General features: G+C 41.7%; 1 protein-coding gene across 5 annotated transcripts in view; it reads left to right on the forward strand.

Moving 5' to 3' along the window:
* RAPGEF6 (Rap guanine nucleotide exchange factor 6) overlaps window positions 1-15,686 on the forward strand; it is a 138,754-nt gene that overhangs the window by 17,535 nt on the left and 105,533 nt on the right. For all 5 annotated transcript variants that reach the window (XM_079968085.1, XM_079968089.1, XM_079968086.1 and 2 more), the window contains exons 2-4: window positions 8,061-8,131; window positions 8,602-8,658; window positions 10,304-10,387. In XM_079968085.1, coding sequence (XP_079824211.1) covers window positions 8,061-8,131; window positions 8,602-8,658; window positions 10,304-10,387 — 212 coding nt within the window. The remainder of the gene's footprint in view (window positions 1-8,060; window positions 8,132-8,601; window positions 8,659-10,303; window positions 10,388-15,686) is intronic.

The following is a 15,686-nucleotide window of genomic DNA, read 5'->3' on the forward strand; positions in this document are numbered from 1 at the left end:
GGAACTCAAAAGGGAATCTTCAGCTAACTTGAGGGCATGGGATGTACACCAGGATGCTACAGGGTCAAGCTAGTTGCAAATACTGTGCTCGTTGTGAATGTCACATACAACTGGTACCAAGCCAAAAGTCAGTATGAGCTTCTGTGTATGGAGTTGGTTGAAGAATCTTCAGAATGAGTTTGTTTTGTGGTTGCAGTAGACCCTGCACCCTGCAGTACAAAATAGAAATCTTGAGATCCGAACAAATAATGCAAAAACAAACCTGCCTGTACTGCTCAGTGGGTCGGATTCAGAGCTTGCTCTTGCTGGCAGTAGCATTCCTTTAGTGAAGTTCCAGTTAGCATGCCCCATTGACAGAAAGGTGGCAGGGGAGGTGATTTTATGCCAACTTTCCTATGCCTCTCAAACACCTGGAGGAGGGTGTTATAAGAAACTGCAGTGGAGGAGGGAAAACAAAACAGGATTCTTCTGCTGGATTATAAGGGGTCCTTCTGTTCATGTAAGGCAGAGTCTGGATCCAGTCCTATGCCAGTGGAAACTTCAAAAGAAGTTGAAAGCTGTGTTGTAGAGAATGAGCTTTGTCCCTTCCATCTTTTTGTTGCCTTCTAACACATTCCCCCATTTCCCCCTCTGGCTCTTAATCCTTGTACTGAGAGCAGAACTAAGTATGGTTAGCCTGGATATGGTTGCCCTAATAAAGTACCTCAGAGCTACCCTCAGCAGCTTGAATCACTTAATTTTCTTTTCTTTTTATTGTTTTACTTTTTTTTCCCAGTATGGCTTTGAGATTAATGGGTGGTTCATGCAATATTCCCTCCTTCAGTATCATGTGACAGCTCCTGCACTGCTGTGGAAAAAAACACAAAACGTAAAAACGGCAATTTATTATTTTGTTTTGTTTGCAATAGTTTGTATCCAGCATTTTCTGCAAGGAGTTCAGGGTGTTGTATATAGCATTATCTCAAACCCCATGAGGATTGTTAGACTGAGACAAAAAAATAGTGGTATGGTTCATACAAAGCGGGCCACAAAAGTACTATGATACAGAACTCATGGGCCGCACATTACCTTGTGTGGGTGGGTGGGGGGAAGCAAGCCCAAAATTTAATGCCCCCTTAGCCCTTGCTTCCTACCCAAAGCTGGCTAAGAAAGGGTTCAAGAGCCTCCCCCATTTCCTTTTCAAAGCTAGGAAAGTACTAACTAGGCTTTGGGAAGGAGGCAGAAGGACTCTAGGATTCTGTCAAAGCCCTCATGCCTCTTTCCCATAGCACTGGGCTTTGGAAAGGCAGCTGGGAAGGATGTCAAATGTTGAGGGCTGCCAAAAAAGGCATTGTGGGCTGCTTGTGGCTTTCAGGCCATGTGTTGGACCACCCTGGTTTAGACATTTACTGTATGACTGTGTTCTTTGCGACAATTGTATATATGACCTGAATGGAACCTGGCAGAAAAGCCTTCAGTGATACTTACTCCAAAGTATGCATGCATAGGATTGCAGTCTCAGCAAGACTTGCCCAAGACACAGAAAGCTTCATGGCCTGAGCGGCCATTTGAACAGATGTAATTTCCTGTGATCCACAGTGGTGGACTGGTAGGACTGAATGGTGACCAGCATGGATGGGGAGAAGGATTTATCAAAGGGGGGAAATCTGCACTGTATATTGTATGTGTTGATGCTCTTTTTTCAGTGGTTTTTATCCAACTCTCTCACAGTTCTTATTCCCAAGCATAACTGATTGACACCATTCTAATATGTTTAATGGAGGCATTCTCTTAAAAAGTGCTCTTTAAGGGTTTCATTTTGTCAAGTGTCAATGTTGAATGAAGTTGCTTGGTCTTCCCACTAGGTGGCTCACACAAGCTACAATTCATCTTGTACTTCAAATGTATAGAATTGTCATATTTTAGAACTAGTTTTTAAAACAATCTGAGAAATTATGGGCAACAGTCATCAGATCCTAAAGTGATGTAGAACAATACTGTGGTAATAAGCAGATGCTGCTTAAATAGCACAAAATTTAAAATTTGTTTGAAGCAGTACATTAATGTCTAATAAACTTGTGTATGGAGTACAAACAGCAGTTGCTGACCATGGCTTGTTAAGGAGAAGCAAGCTATGATCCAGGTTCAGATGTAATGCCAAGCAAAGCTTCGTGGCTTATTTATTGCTTCTGCTTGCAGTGATTAGAAGCAAAAAGCGACTGACTGGGCAGAGTGCCTGAGTCATCTGTTCATTCATTGGAAGCAACTAACTAACGATGACTTAGCATGATCTATAAACTAGAGCAGAGGTTTGATTCAAAGCATAGCTCAGTTTCTTAGCTGCTTTGCAACATCAACTCTTGTAGCATAACTATTTGCAGTACAGTTCCAGTGCATATAATTTGGTGCCCTGGAATAGGGAACACTTTTTTGGGCTGATCCTAAACATGTTTAACTAGAATAGAATTCTTCTGAAACCAGTGATACTTGTTTGTATGTATATGAATTTGTTTTAGGTATACTATGCATTAACTAGGAAAGATGTTAGGAAATAACAGGTGTTAGGCGATCCCTCCCTCTTAGGCCTGGGTGGAAGTGCCTGCTGCTGAGCCACTGCCACCTGATTGGCTGAGCCTAGGCAGGTCAGTGTGTGACTGATTCTTCCTTCTCAAACTCTGGTCTTTCTTCTCTTTGTGCCCCATCCTATTCAGGCTTTCTTCTCTCAGTAGCGGGGTGGGAGGGTGCTGAAGACTTTATTCCCTACCCCACCATAACCAAGTAAAGGAAGCCTGTGGGTTTGTGTGTGCCTCCCCGCCTCATCACTGGCACTGAGAGAAGGAAGCCCGTTCTCTTAGTGATGTCTAGGGGCATGAAGTGGGGCAAGCCTTCTGGGTGGTGATGGCGCAGATGATGGTGAAGGGGAGAAAGCATTTCTGTCCTGCCCATACCCGTGGCAGCAGCAACAGGGGAAGTGTGGAGATGAAGAGGGTTATCTCAAGCTACGGGGCAGGGAGGTTAGGTGAGATCTGCCATCATGCTTTTCTCCTCTCTTCCATGCTGCACCCCTGCTTGCCACCCCCAATCTGCTGCTCAGGGCATGCGCCCTGTTAGATGCAGGGCTGCAGCAGACTGCAGAAGAGAAATGTGAGGTGAGGAGGGAAGGTTGAGCAAGAGGAAAAGGGCAGAGAGCATAGGGAGAGGAGACTAGATTTTAACCACAGCATGGGACTGGGAGCTTTCAGGGACAGACTTTTCAGTTCTTAAGATGAGAAAGCTCTATAACAGGGGTCAGCAACCTTTTTCAGCCATGGGCCGGTCCACTGTCCCTCAGACCTTGGGGGGGCGGATTATATTTTTTTGGGAAAAAATGAACAAATTCCTATGCCCCACAAATAACCCAGAGATGCATTTTAAATAAAAGCACACATTCTACTCATGTCAAAACACCAGGCAGGCCCCACAAATAACCCAGAGATGCATTTTAAATAAAAGGACATATTCTACTCATGTCAAAACACGCTGATTCCTGGACTGTCCGCGGGCTGGATTGAGAAGGCGATTGGGCCACAACCGGCCCGCGGGCCTTAGGTTGCCTACCCCTGCTCTATAAGCTGTGTTTTGGGGTGAGCGAAATAATGCAGTATGGATATAGGTAATGAGAAAAGAGTGTTGAAAGGAAGTGGGACCCACTGAGTGGTTTGAAAAGATGAGAAAAGTAGTAGATGCAGTGAAAGGAAGACAAAGCGAAAGTTAGACTGGGTCCAAACTGCACACAGGACAGGACTTGTTGAGACGGTTAAGTCAGTGCATTGTTGGCAGGAGGAAGTGGCCAGGCAGTCTGGGGTTTCTGTATCTACAAACCAGACAGTTCCAGGATTTCTGTGAGTTGTGGCTTCTGCTGTCACTGCAGTGTTGCTTCCTGGCAACGCTAAGGGGGCTATTCGATTGTGGTAGAAGGAATTTCACTCTCAAATTTTGAATTAGGCACCCAGTACTTTTTCTGAGAAATTCTAGCATGGAAGATGTAACTAAGAAAAATGTCATTTAGAACATCAGGTCCCAAAAAAAACAACAAACACATTTATTCATATTTATAGATTGTGAGGGACACAGGTGGCGCTGTGGGTTAAAGCCTCAGCGCCTAGGACTTGCCGATTGAAAGGTCGGCGGTTCGAATCCCTGCGGCGGGGTGCGCTCCCGCTGCTTGGTCCCAGCGCCTGCCAACCTAGCAGTTCGAAAGCACCTCCGGGTGCAAGTAGATAAATAGGGACCGCTTACCAGCGGGAAGGTAAACGGCGTTTCCGTGTGTGGCCGTGGCTCGCCAGATGCAGCTTTGTCACGCTGGCCACGTGACCCGGAAGTGTCTCCGGACAGCGCTGGCCCCTGGCCTCTTAAGTGAGATGGGCGCACAACCCCAGAGTCTGTCAAGACTGGCCCGTACGGGCAGGGGTACCTTTACCTTTACCTTATAGATTGTGAGCTTATGGCACTGACAATGGCACTCCTATGGGAAAAAATGTTTCTGTTTGTTGTTGTTGTTTAGTCGTTTAGTCGTGTCCGACTCTTTGTGACCCCATGGACCAGAGCACGCCAGGCACTCCTGTCTTCCACCGCCTCCCGCAGTTTGGTCAGGCTCAAGTTTGTAGCTTCGAGAACACCGTCCACCCATCTTGTCTTCTGTCGTCCCCTTCTCCTTGTGCCCTCCATCTTTCCCAACATCAGGGTCTTTTCCAGGGAGTCTTCTCTTCTCATGAGGTGGCCAAAGTATTGGAGCCTCAACTTCACGATCTGCCCTTCCAGTGAGCACTCAGGGCTGACTTCCTTCAGAATGGATACGTTTGATCTTCTTGCAGTCCATGGGACTCTCAAGAGTCTCCTCCAGCACCATAATTCAAAACCATCAATTCTTTGGCGATCAGCCTTCTTGATGGTCCAGCTCTCACTTCCATACATCACTACTGGGAAAACCATGGCTTTGACTATACGGACCTTTGTTGGCAAGGTGATGTCTCTGCTTTTTAGGATGCTGTCTAGGTTTGCCGTCGCCTTTCTCTCAAGGAGCAGGCGTCTTTTAATTTCATGACTGCTGTCACCATCTGCAGTGATCATGGAGCCCAAAAAAGTAAAATCTCTCACTGCCTCCATTTCTTCCCCTTCTATTTGCCAGGAGGTGATGGGCCCAGTGGCCATGATCTTTGTTTTTTTGATGTTGAGTTTCAGACCATATTTTGCGCTCTCCTCTTTCACCCTCATTAAAAGGTTCTTTAATTCCTCCTCACTTTCTGCCATCAAGGTTGTGTCATCTGCATATCTGAGGTTGTTGATATTTCTTCCAGCAATCTTAATTCCGGCTTGGGATTCATCCAGCCCAGCCTTTTGCATGATGAATTCTGCATATAAGTTAAATAAACAGGGAGACAAAATACAGCCTTGCCGTACTCCTTTCCCAATTTTGAACCAATCAGTTGTTCCATATCCAGTTCTAACTGTAGCTTCTTGTCCCACATAGAGATTTCTCAGGAGATAGATGAGGTGATCAGGCACTCCCATTTCTTTAAGAACTTGCCATAGTTTGCTGTGGTCGACACAGTCAAAGGCTTTTGCATAGTCAATGAAGCAGAAGTAGATGTCTTTCTGGAACTCTCTAGCTTTCTCCATAATCCAGCGCATGTTTGCAATTTGGTCTCTTTTTCCTCTGCCCCTTCGAAATCCAGCTTGCACTTCTGGGAGTTCTCGGTCCACATACTGCTTAAGCCTGCCTTGTAGAATTTTAAGCATAATCTTGCTAGCGTGTGAAATGAGTGCAATTGTGCGGTAGTTGGAGCATTCTTTGGCACTGCCCTTCTTTGGGATAGGGATGTTGGATCTTCTCCAATCCTCTGGCCACTGCTGAGTTTTCCAAATTTGCTGGCATATTGAATGTAGCACCTTGACAGCATCATCGTTTAAAATTTTAAATAGTTCAGCTAGAATATCATCACTTCCACTGGCCTTGTTATTAGCAGTGCTTTCTAAGGCCCATTTGACTTCACTCTCCAGGATGTCTGGCTCAAGGTGAGGAATCACACTACCTGGGGTGTATGAGACATCCATTTCTTTCTGGTATAATTCCTCTGTGTATTCTTGCCACCTCTTCTTGATGTCTTCTGCTTCTGTTAGGTCCTTTCCACTTTTGTCTTTTATTATGGTAATCTTTGTACGAAATGTTCCTTTCATATCTCCAATTTTCTTGAACAGATCTCTGGTTTTTCCCATTCTATTGTTTTCCTCTATTTCTTTGCATTGCTCGTTTAAGAAGGCCTTCTTGTCTCTCCTTGCAATTTTTTTGGAAATCTGCATTCAGTTTCCTGTATCTTTCACTATCACCCTCGCATTTTGCTTGCCTTCTCTCCCCCGCTATTTGTAAGGCCTCATTGGACAGCCACTTTGCTTTCTTGCATTTCCTTTTCATTGGGATGGTTTTAGTTGCTACCTCCTGTATAATGTTACGAGCCTCCATTCATAGTTCTTCAGGCACTCTGTCCACCAAATCTAAATCCTTAAACCTGTTCCTCACCTCCACTGTGTATTCATAAGGGATTTGACTTAGATTGTATCTTACCGGCCCAGTGGTTTTTCCTATTTTCTTCGGTAGGAAATATTTCTGTTTACTGAAGTCAAATTTTATACCACATTTTCCACAAAAAGCACCCACAAAAAGTGACTAATCATCAGTATTTTGAAAGACAAAACCAACAGATTGTCAGTCCATCAGACGAGACAGGATGGTAGATTATAATCAGAAATTTATACCAGTTAAATTAGAAGTTAAACAGCTAAATGAAATACTTGTTAGAATGAAAAAGCATTGAGGAGTCCACAAAAATGTAATACGGAGGGCAGGCAGATCTATCGGGACAGTGAATTCAACAATCTGGGCCAAGCCATCTCTTTCATGCTGTTGCTAAATGTACCTCAGATTTGGGGTGGCAATAGAGCTACCCTGGGAAATCTTAAAAGACAGACACATTGTATGGCAGGAGACAGTCCTTGGGTATCCTGGCCCTAAATTGCTGTCTGTCTCTTGGAGCTGGCCATATAAATTTTCATAGCTTCTATGACAGGGCATGGATGCTTACAATTTGCTAGATTTGAAGTCCCAGGTTCCCATTAAAAGTGCGACAAATTATCTTCATGGACTAGTTGCAGAGAAGACTTGCTAATGCAGTATATTTAAAAACATAAGTGAATACATCTTTCTATGACAGCAGTATTTCTAGGTAGGAAAAACAAGTTGACAAAGAGATTCTGAAAAGGACTAACCCGTGAGATTTAGGTGTTTAGCCATTCACCACTGGAGCTCTAAATCACATTTTGACTAATAAGCTCCCTGACAAGTTGCTAACACCAACAGAAGATAAATGGCATTTTAAGCAGTAACTTTTCCTTGGTGATCTGAGCCATGACTTTGTTTTATGAGTGGTGAAGCATTCTTGTGTTTGTTACATCCTTTGTATTCCTGTCTGCCATGTAACTAAAAGTTATTAAGCCAATGTTGATGCCACTGAATACATTTTAAATTTTAAAAAATGAATTATATCCTTTAGAAAAAAATTATTATAAGGTGGTTTACAATAATATGTAAATTAAACAAATTTCTGATGGTATACCATTATGGCTTACCAGTGGCACACCCTGCCCACATTTTAATCAAAGTTCAAGTGTGAAAACCTACCTTAGCCTGTGCTCTGTTGTCCTTGGATTGTGAAGTATATGATCTAATTCTGGCTTAAGTCACCTTTTTCCATCACTTGTAAACTTCTCTTTCCCATCATTCCTATAAACAGAGCCCTGTAGTGGAATAGACCTTCAGGTACACAAAAACACTAAAAAATTGAGAAGATATGTTTTGAACAGAAGTCTTTCTCAAAGGCACTCTTGAACAACCAGTTTCAACCTGGTGTCGGCATACTGTTGATAAAATTTTAGGTTTTCCTTCCCTCTTTATCCCTAGACTGGCACCCTGTCCATTACACTGTACTAACTCATGTACTACACAAAATTCTGTTGCTGAATATAACATTTTATTTTATTCTTTTCAGGAATTAAATACTATCTACTACTATCTTCATGGAATGGACATACTGTCTCATCTCAGGGAGCATCAGTTAAGGTAAGAGCAGCTGGGCTAATGCAAAAGTGATTTTGGCTATGCTGGTGAGAGCATTCTTTGCATTCAGGCTTGCAATACTTGACTGTTTTGAGGTAAGATTAATCTTTCTGATTTTGTAAGTAAGAAAGCATGTATGCTCTGTTTTCTGCATGGAACCTTTTGTATGATGCATTGTGAAATATAGTCTGACATGTTGTTAAAGTAAAAGACTACAAATCGTAATGTGAAAATAATAATCACAATTTGTCCAGGGGTTCTAAATATTGTATTCATTCTTGGGGGATCTGGTTTTAAATCAGCACACCGAATTCTCTTAGCTTTAATTCCTCAATGATAAAGCAGGAATATTAATTTATTACCTCCTTGAGCACTGGTATTGCATAGAGGAGAACTGTATACAATTAATAGTGCACAATTATCCAAAATATGATCAGCATGCTTCATAATGATACTGAATTTCTTTTTCTCAGAATTATGACTTCCAGTGCACGTTACAAAAGGTACGATGGAAATCAAGTTTTGTTTTGGTAAGTGCACTTCATCATTACCTAAATTGAAAATTTAATACATCTAGGACAGTTCAACATTTATTTAGATTTCTTTAACACAGCTCATAAAACACATTCTTGTGCAATAGTCCCATATTTTTGCTGCGTACTCTATATGGTTTAGGCATAAGTCATATGAAAACATTTCAGTACATCACATGTGCAGAGTTAGGGCATGAGATTTCAAGAGATTGCAATTGGCTCAATGGAGCCCTGTCTTTTCCTCTCCATTTATCTCTGATCATGGGTGTGTACACAAAGCCATTAAAGGAAAAAGGAGGTGTGAGAGCATCTTGCGTTTCCACTCCACTCCTTTCTGCTTCATGCTTAGATAAAAGCAAGGTAGGTAGAAAGCTGCTAGGCTATGCTTCCTAGTAACACATACTTACTAATAACACATATGTTCCCTTTTGCTGCTGCTGGTGGGGTGGGATGTGGTAGGGAAAAGTGTACTGAGATTATGGAATTCTTCACACAGATGCTGTGCCTTCAGTTGACTGGACCATGTCCTATTTGATAGTCATTTAGTAAATTATAAATAGTAATACTCAACATTTATGTTGCACTTTCAAGTTTACATATACAGTGGTACAGTTGGCCTTGGTGAAGATTTGACGTTTTCATCCCCCAAAGGTTTTTGATTTGAGTTTCCACTGAAATAAGGCTGCATTTTAATGTTGTACTTTAATCTTGTTTCTGAGTTGTATTTTAATCAATTGCTTTTATACTTTTTGTTAGCCGCCCTGAGCCTGGTCTTAGCTGGGGAGGGCGGGGTATAAATAAAATTTATTATTATTATTATTATTACTGTTATTACCTTGGGTTACAGATGCTTCAAGTTACAAACTCTGCTAACCCAGAAATAGTACCTCGGGTTAAGAACTTTGCTTCAGGATGAGAACAGAAATAGCGCGTTAGCGGCGTGGCGGCAGCGGGAGGCCCCATTAGCTAAAGTGGTGCTTCAGGTTAAGAACAGTTTCAGGTTAAGAACGGACCTCCAGAACGAATTAAGTTCTTAACCCGAGGTACCACTGTACTTTCAATGCATTATAATCCTTACAACAACCTGTAAGCTAAATCAGAAGTGTTATCCCCCATATTTCAAATTCTGAGGCCTAGAGGCTCAGAGGGAGTGTCTTGTCTAATGCTGCCTATTGATTTAATAGCAGATACAACATCTGAACCAGACACTTCTGATTCATACTTGGTTTTGTAGCCACTTTGCTGCACCACCTTTCTGCCCTTTCTTTAAGAGCTGCCCGGAAGACCCAACTGTTACCTTAGCTGTCACCAGAAGGTTCAGAACCAAATCCTTTTTATTTGTATACTGTTTCTTTGGCTCAAGCAAGTTATGAATTCAAAGGAATTACACTGCTCTCAAATTTATTTACCTTCTGTGACCTGTCCCCAAAAACAAACTGACACCTTGGGACAGAGCTCCCATGTTTAAAGAGCTTCACCACTTGTTATATATTTGAGAAGCTCTTCTTTTCATGTTTGAAATTTGCCCTGATAGGGCAGTGAATGGCGAAAGACATGCTTTTAAAGCTTTGATTATATGTTTTAGATATATAGTGCACTTCACACTGATAGGATGTAGCTAATACTTGTTCCTTTTCTTTAGCTCAGACACTATTGCAAGATGCTGGTATATTCTTCTTTCTGGATCTGTGCTTATGAAGGACTCCATGTTTTTGCCACCTTGCAGGTATGTAAGAAGTTAGCATCTTCTTTAGTACAGGGGGGGAAACCCATAAAAATGGATGCCTAGTTAAATACATATTTTATAACACTAGATTTTCAAGTATGTAATACCTAATTTTGATAAGCTATATGGTAAATCTTTCGTCGTCCTGTTCAGATATTGTTTCTGAACTTGGATAATTGGCATAAACTCTACATTTTTCTCCCGTTTCTCTTCCTGATTGGTCCATCCATCTTTAAATTTTCCCCAAGGATAACTGCCAAGAGTACTCATTGTTCACTCCTTTTCTGCCTTTAAAGTCAGACATGGGGAGTCTGAATGGGAGCTAATGTTTGTTACCAGCAAGCTCTGTTCATGGCTCCCTGTTTCCTTTGTGTTAAAGGTAAGCATAAATCCTTTGCATAGTTTGACACGTTAGCCGCCATTCATGACTTTTTCTCTTGAGCAGTGTGTATGGCACTTACTCTGCCTGAGTAGAAAATGTAAAGCAGGGCTCCTAGTTTATAGCCCCGCCCCCCAGTTGTATAATGTCTTAGACAAGATAAATGAATACACGTTCAAAATAATTGATTTAGGTTTCCTTGATAGCATTAATCTTTGGAAGTGATAATTGTGTTTGCTTATGAACATTGAAGTAAATGATTATTAGCTTCTGCCTATTAGGGAATATGAATTTATCTTGTCTATATAGCATGAATTGCACCACATTGTTTATCCTTTATCACAAGGCAGATAGTAGTAGAGCTGTTCTGATGCAGTAGCACCCAGGCTGTGTTGAACTGTCCACAAGAGTTTTTCAGGTAGCTGCTTTTTGTAGCAATTAAATTATTGCATAAAAATTCATTGAGTCAGCAAACTAGGTTTCATCATCATAAAATTATAAATAGAGTGAACAAAAACAAAGTATAGCATGTGCCTCAAACTGGGTTATACCTCCCAGCCACCTTTCTGCTCCCCAGCTGTTCTAGATGGGGCATTACAAAAAGAGTTGCCCCTTCAGGTAACAGTTTCCCAAGCTCTTTAAGGCTTTATCTTAAACTAACACCTTGAATACAGTAGTGATGTATTGACAGATCTTTAAAAGCTAGTGCCACATGATTGTGTGCACAAAAGCCCATCAACACTCTGGTTGCTGCATTTTGTATCTGGTGCACATTCTGAACAGTCTTCAAGAGCAGACCCAGGCAGAGTGAATTGCAGTAGTCTAGCCATGAGATTATTAGAGCACGGATAACCATGACTAGGCTATCTCAGTCCAGGAATGGTGGTAGATAACAAACCATCTGTTGCTGAAAAAAGGCTCTCCACATCATCCATGCCACTTTGGCCTTAAGTGACAGTAGAATACCACATTCTGTATACTTTGACCCACTGTCACTCTCAGAAACTAGCCCTGTAGATAGGAGTGAAACCACCAAAACATCATGCCCTCAACCCCTAAACCACAGGGCCTGCCCATATCATAGCTGATGAAATGAAAAGCTGCCAAGGAAGCAAGGAGAAGCAAAAGGGTTGCACATAGGTAATTGAAAGCAATTACAATACTAAAATAAGGCCTGAAGCCCAATTGAAATGGGTCAAGATAATCAGCTTCCACCAAGCACTCTTAAACTTGCATGGCCACCACTCTCTGAAGTTCTCTGTAATTACTATTCTCTGTAATAATTGTGAGGGTCCTCTTACTGGCCAGTCTTCTGGGTCCAGCATGTCCTTCAATGTAGCTGATACCACTTCCTCCCACAGTGAAGAACTCACCAAGTCGGTCTTCTGCTAGATGCACAAATCAAGAAGGGCAAGGGGTTGAGATCACAGGTGAACGCTTTCAGGCATTTTGTCTATATTTTCGTGCCTCTGCTCTGCTCACCCAAAAGAGACCAGATAAGAAAATAAGAACTGTCTGCTGGATCAGGCCAGTGGCCCATCCAGTTCAGCATCCTGTTCTCACAGTGGCCAACCCTCCAGACTGAGCAGGATTCAATGCAGCATTCAGAGCTGCAGTTGGAAAGGAAAATGAGAAAAACTCACTGTACCGTAAGTTATTTCCAGTTTTATATAGGGCTCTTTGGATCCTGGCATTTGCTTCTGTAGCAAATAATAGATATTGCTGCTCCTAGGCCTAGAGTGAAACTTTCCTTACATTTAATGGGTGACTGTACTGAGGAAGGTTATTCTTTGAAGAAACCCAATAAAGATACCTAACAGATGGTTCTTGGAATTGCGGTGTTGAAAAGGAAGTGGGTTGGTTCATTTTCAACCAGACTGTACTTGAACATAATAATTTTAAGGAGCCTTCATGGCAAGGGCAGCACTGTATACTTGAATAAAGGTTGTTCATTGATTCCTAAAATTCTTAGTATCCTTGATTTGTTGAATTTGTTCTGTGGTGTTTGTATTGTTCTTTCTTTTGACACATCTATCTGAACATAAGATAAGTGTGTTCATACAAACCTAGCTTGTGGTGGAATAGTGTTTACTTTTAATACTTTCTTCAGTATACTGTGTGGTAAACATTGAAGAATTTATTCATAGTATGTCCATGTAAGCCCATTTTCTACTTTATTATGCTAAATAGCCAACACTACTAAATGAGATGCTGCTGTTGCCATTTGTTGCCAGCATGACAGCTTCACACATAATTGTGGGAGCATTTCAGATATATGCTATGTATTCTTTTCTGCACTAGTTCTTTTCCTGTAAAGGAGTTGCATAAGTATCTTCCCACTTTATCTGGAAGCTTTTAGTGAAGCATAATTCCCCCCCCCCCCCCCCGTGTGTAGGTGTTCACTTTCAGGCAAATGTACCTTAGAGCCTGGATTTTTGCTAAAGTGGAGGATACCCATTTTCTTGTGTTCTTTTCTTTAATAGCACTTTCCCCCATTTCATTTTGAACATTGTTTACAGACTTTCTAGTTTTGTAAATAATGTGATGCTTGTATCTCACTGATTGCCACTAAATGTGGAAAAATAAAAGTTTTTATATTTCACTCCAGGGACACCACATGTGAAGTATGCCGCTAACCTATGGATTATGTGGTTCTGATATCCCTTTATAATTCCACTATCACTATAAAACTTAAATAAAACTTTCCCCTTGGTGTTCTAGTAGAGTAGCAGGGCAGGATATTCGGCTTCAGGCATTGGATAAACAGGCAGATCCATATTTAAAAGATAGAAAACAAATTTATTAATATTAGATTAGATATATGGCTATGTTCCAACAGTTAGTTTACATTAAATGTGTACCGTAACTTTAAGGATGTTATATCCATAACTAAGGCTGCAGTCCAAAACCTTGGCCAGCAACGATGGCATTTGCAGCAAACAGGGTGTGGGGTGCAGAGGGGGAAAAATAGGTCTTTGCTGTAGGTAGGGACAGAGTTCTCTGCGATATTCACTGGACAGCTTAGAAGATTTCAGACAGGTTTAGTCCAGTGGCATAGCATGGGGGGCTTTGGGAGCCATGGCCCATGGCATGTATTTTTGAGGGGGTCTGATCAGGCGCCCCCACAATGGGCTCCCTCATCGGAGCCTGGTCCTGGCGTACAAGGGAGCTGCAGAGACAATTTCCTCATGCAACAGCCCAATGCCACCAGCTGCAGCTGCACTCCCAAGTCAAGCCTGACCCAGGGGCAGAGAGAGGCTGCGGAGCACGAGGCACCTGGCTGTGGCAGGCCCCACCCTTCTCGAGAGTGTGCCCCATGCACCCACCTTGGGCACCGTTAGCTTACTCCCTGCCACCAGTTCAGGCTCGAGGAAGGATAGGCAATTCCCTAAGGAAGATTTGGAGCTACCTTTCATAAGCAAGGTGCACCTTTCCTCCCTAGTGCTGTCCCTAGCTATGTTAGTTAAGGTCACTTGTAAGTGGTGCAACACCCTCCTCCAGTGGATCAGAGCCCACCCCCGAGTTGGGAGCTCTCTTATTTGATCCTCAGGTCTGCACTTTTTTTAACCAGGATAGAACTGATCCATCATTCTTGCTCAAGGCTTAGTTTTTTTGCAAATGGAGGTATGTGCGCACAAATGGAGGGCACTCTTATATTTTTATTTGGATAGGGTTGTGTCTGTAAGGAATTTGGATGCCTTTGTATGATTTTGGGAGAAGTTCTTTAGTGAGAAGGTGACAGCATCCATACTGTCTTAGTGGCTGAGGAGGTATGTAGTTCTTGTGTATCAGTCTCTTGAAAATCTCCTTGGGCCCATTTGGGGGTAGCACTGGTTTTTATATACAAAGGTCTTGGAATGTTCTCTGGGAGCCACAGGGAAAAGGGAATGTTCCAATTGGCAGGTGGGAAAAAGCCATTGCACACAATTGCTTTTCAACTTCAATTTCTCTCTGTCTTATAATGAGTTTCCTTATTGGTCCAAAAATCCTGAGATAGTAATTCTTTCCATGTGTGTGTTTGTTCTTCAAATAGAACAGAGATGCTTGGTTTTTTCTCTCTTGTGAATCTCTCTTTCAGTAGTAAATTAAATATTTAGTATTTCATATTTACTATAAATAGTCACTTTTTTTTTTTTTTTTTTTTACAAACCCAGCCACCTCACAAATGGTAATTGTTGAAATGAGGGAGCAAGGAATTATTTGTTGGAAATGTCTGGTTTGCTTGTAGACTAATTATTTTGGTGTGTTTTCATTTTTTGAGGAAAGTTATGATACCAAATGTATATCTTGTGGATTTCACATTTTCATATGGGAATGCAGGCATCAGTCTGGGAGTTAGGAAATTATATGCAGGAATGCTTCCTTGCGGCATTCACAGTCCTACTGAAGATACTGCACCCAACAGAATCACATTCATAAGGGAAAGTTGAATGTGGGAAAATGTAGGATTAGCAGTCTGAGACCTGCCAAAGGTGCTTATCAGTTTTATTTCCCAATCCATTAATCAGCTAAGTTAGAATGCTGTGTTCTGAATTTATTTGTGTATACCAGTTTATACGGTTTGTGAAATTGGCTGGGAATCGTTTCTATTGTATATTGTTTTACTATTGGAGTAGCAGATTATAAATGAAAAATGATGTGGTTTTATTAAATTATGTAGTTCAGAAGGACTTCCTGATCGTTTTCTATTGTAGCTTGGCATTTTTTTAAAAAAAACAAACTTGAGTTTTGTAATTCTGGCAGGAGTACCTGTATTCTGGGATATACAAATATAGAAGGAATAGCTGTTGCATAACAATGCGTGGCAGGAGCTGGAGTTTTAGTGACAAGATGGATGTAATCTGAGTAATAAACATTTTGTGAATTCCTTCTCAGTGATTTAACTGCATGTGGTGGATTCAATTGTTCTCTGGTGCTTTT

The sequence above is a fragment of the Podarcis cretensis genome, assembly GCF_951804945.1.
Source record: "Podarcis cretensis genome assembly, chromosome: 2".
In the NCBI taxonomy this organism is placed as follows: domain Eukaryota; kingdom Metazoa; phylum Chordata; class Lepidosauria; order Squamata; family Lacertidae; genus Podarcis; species Podarcis cretensis.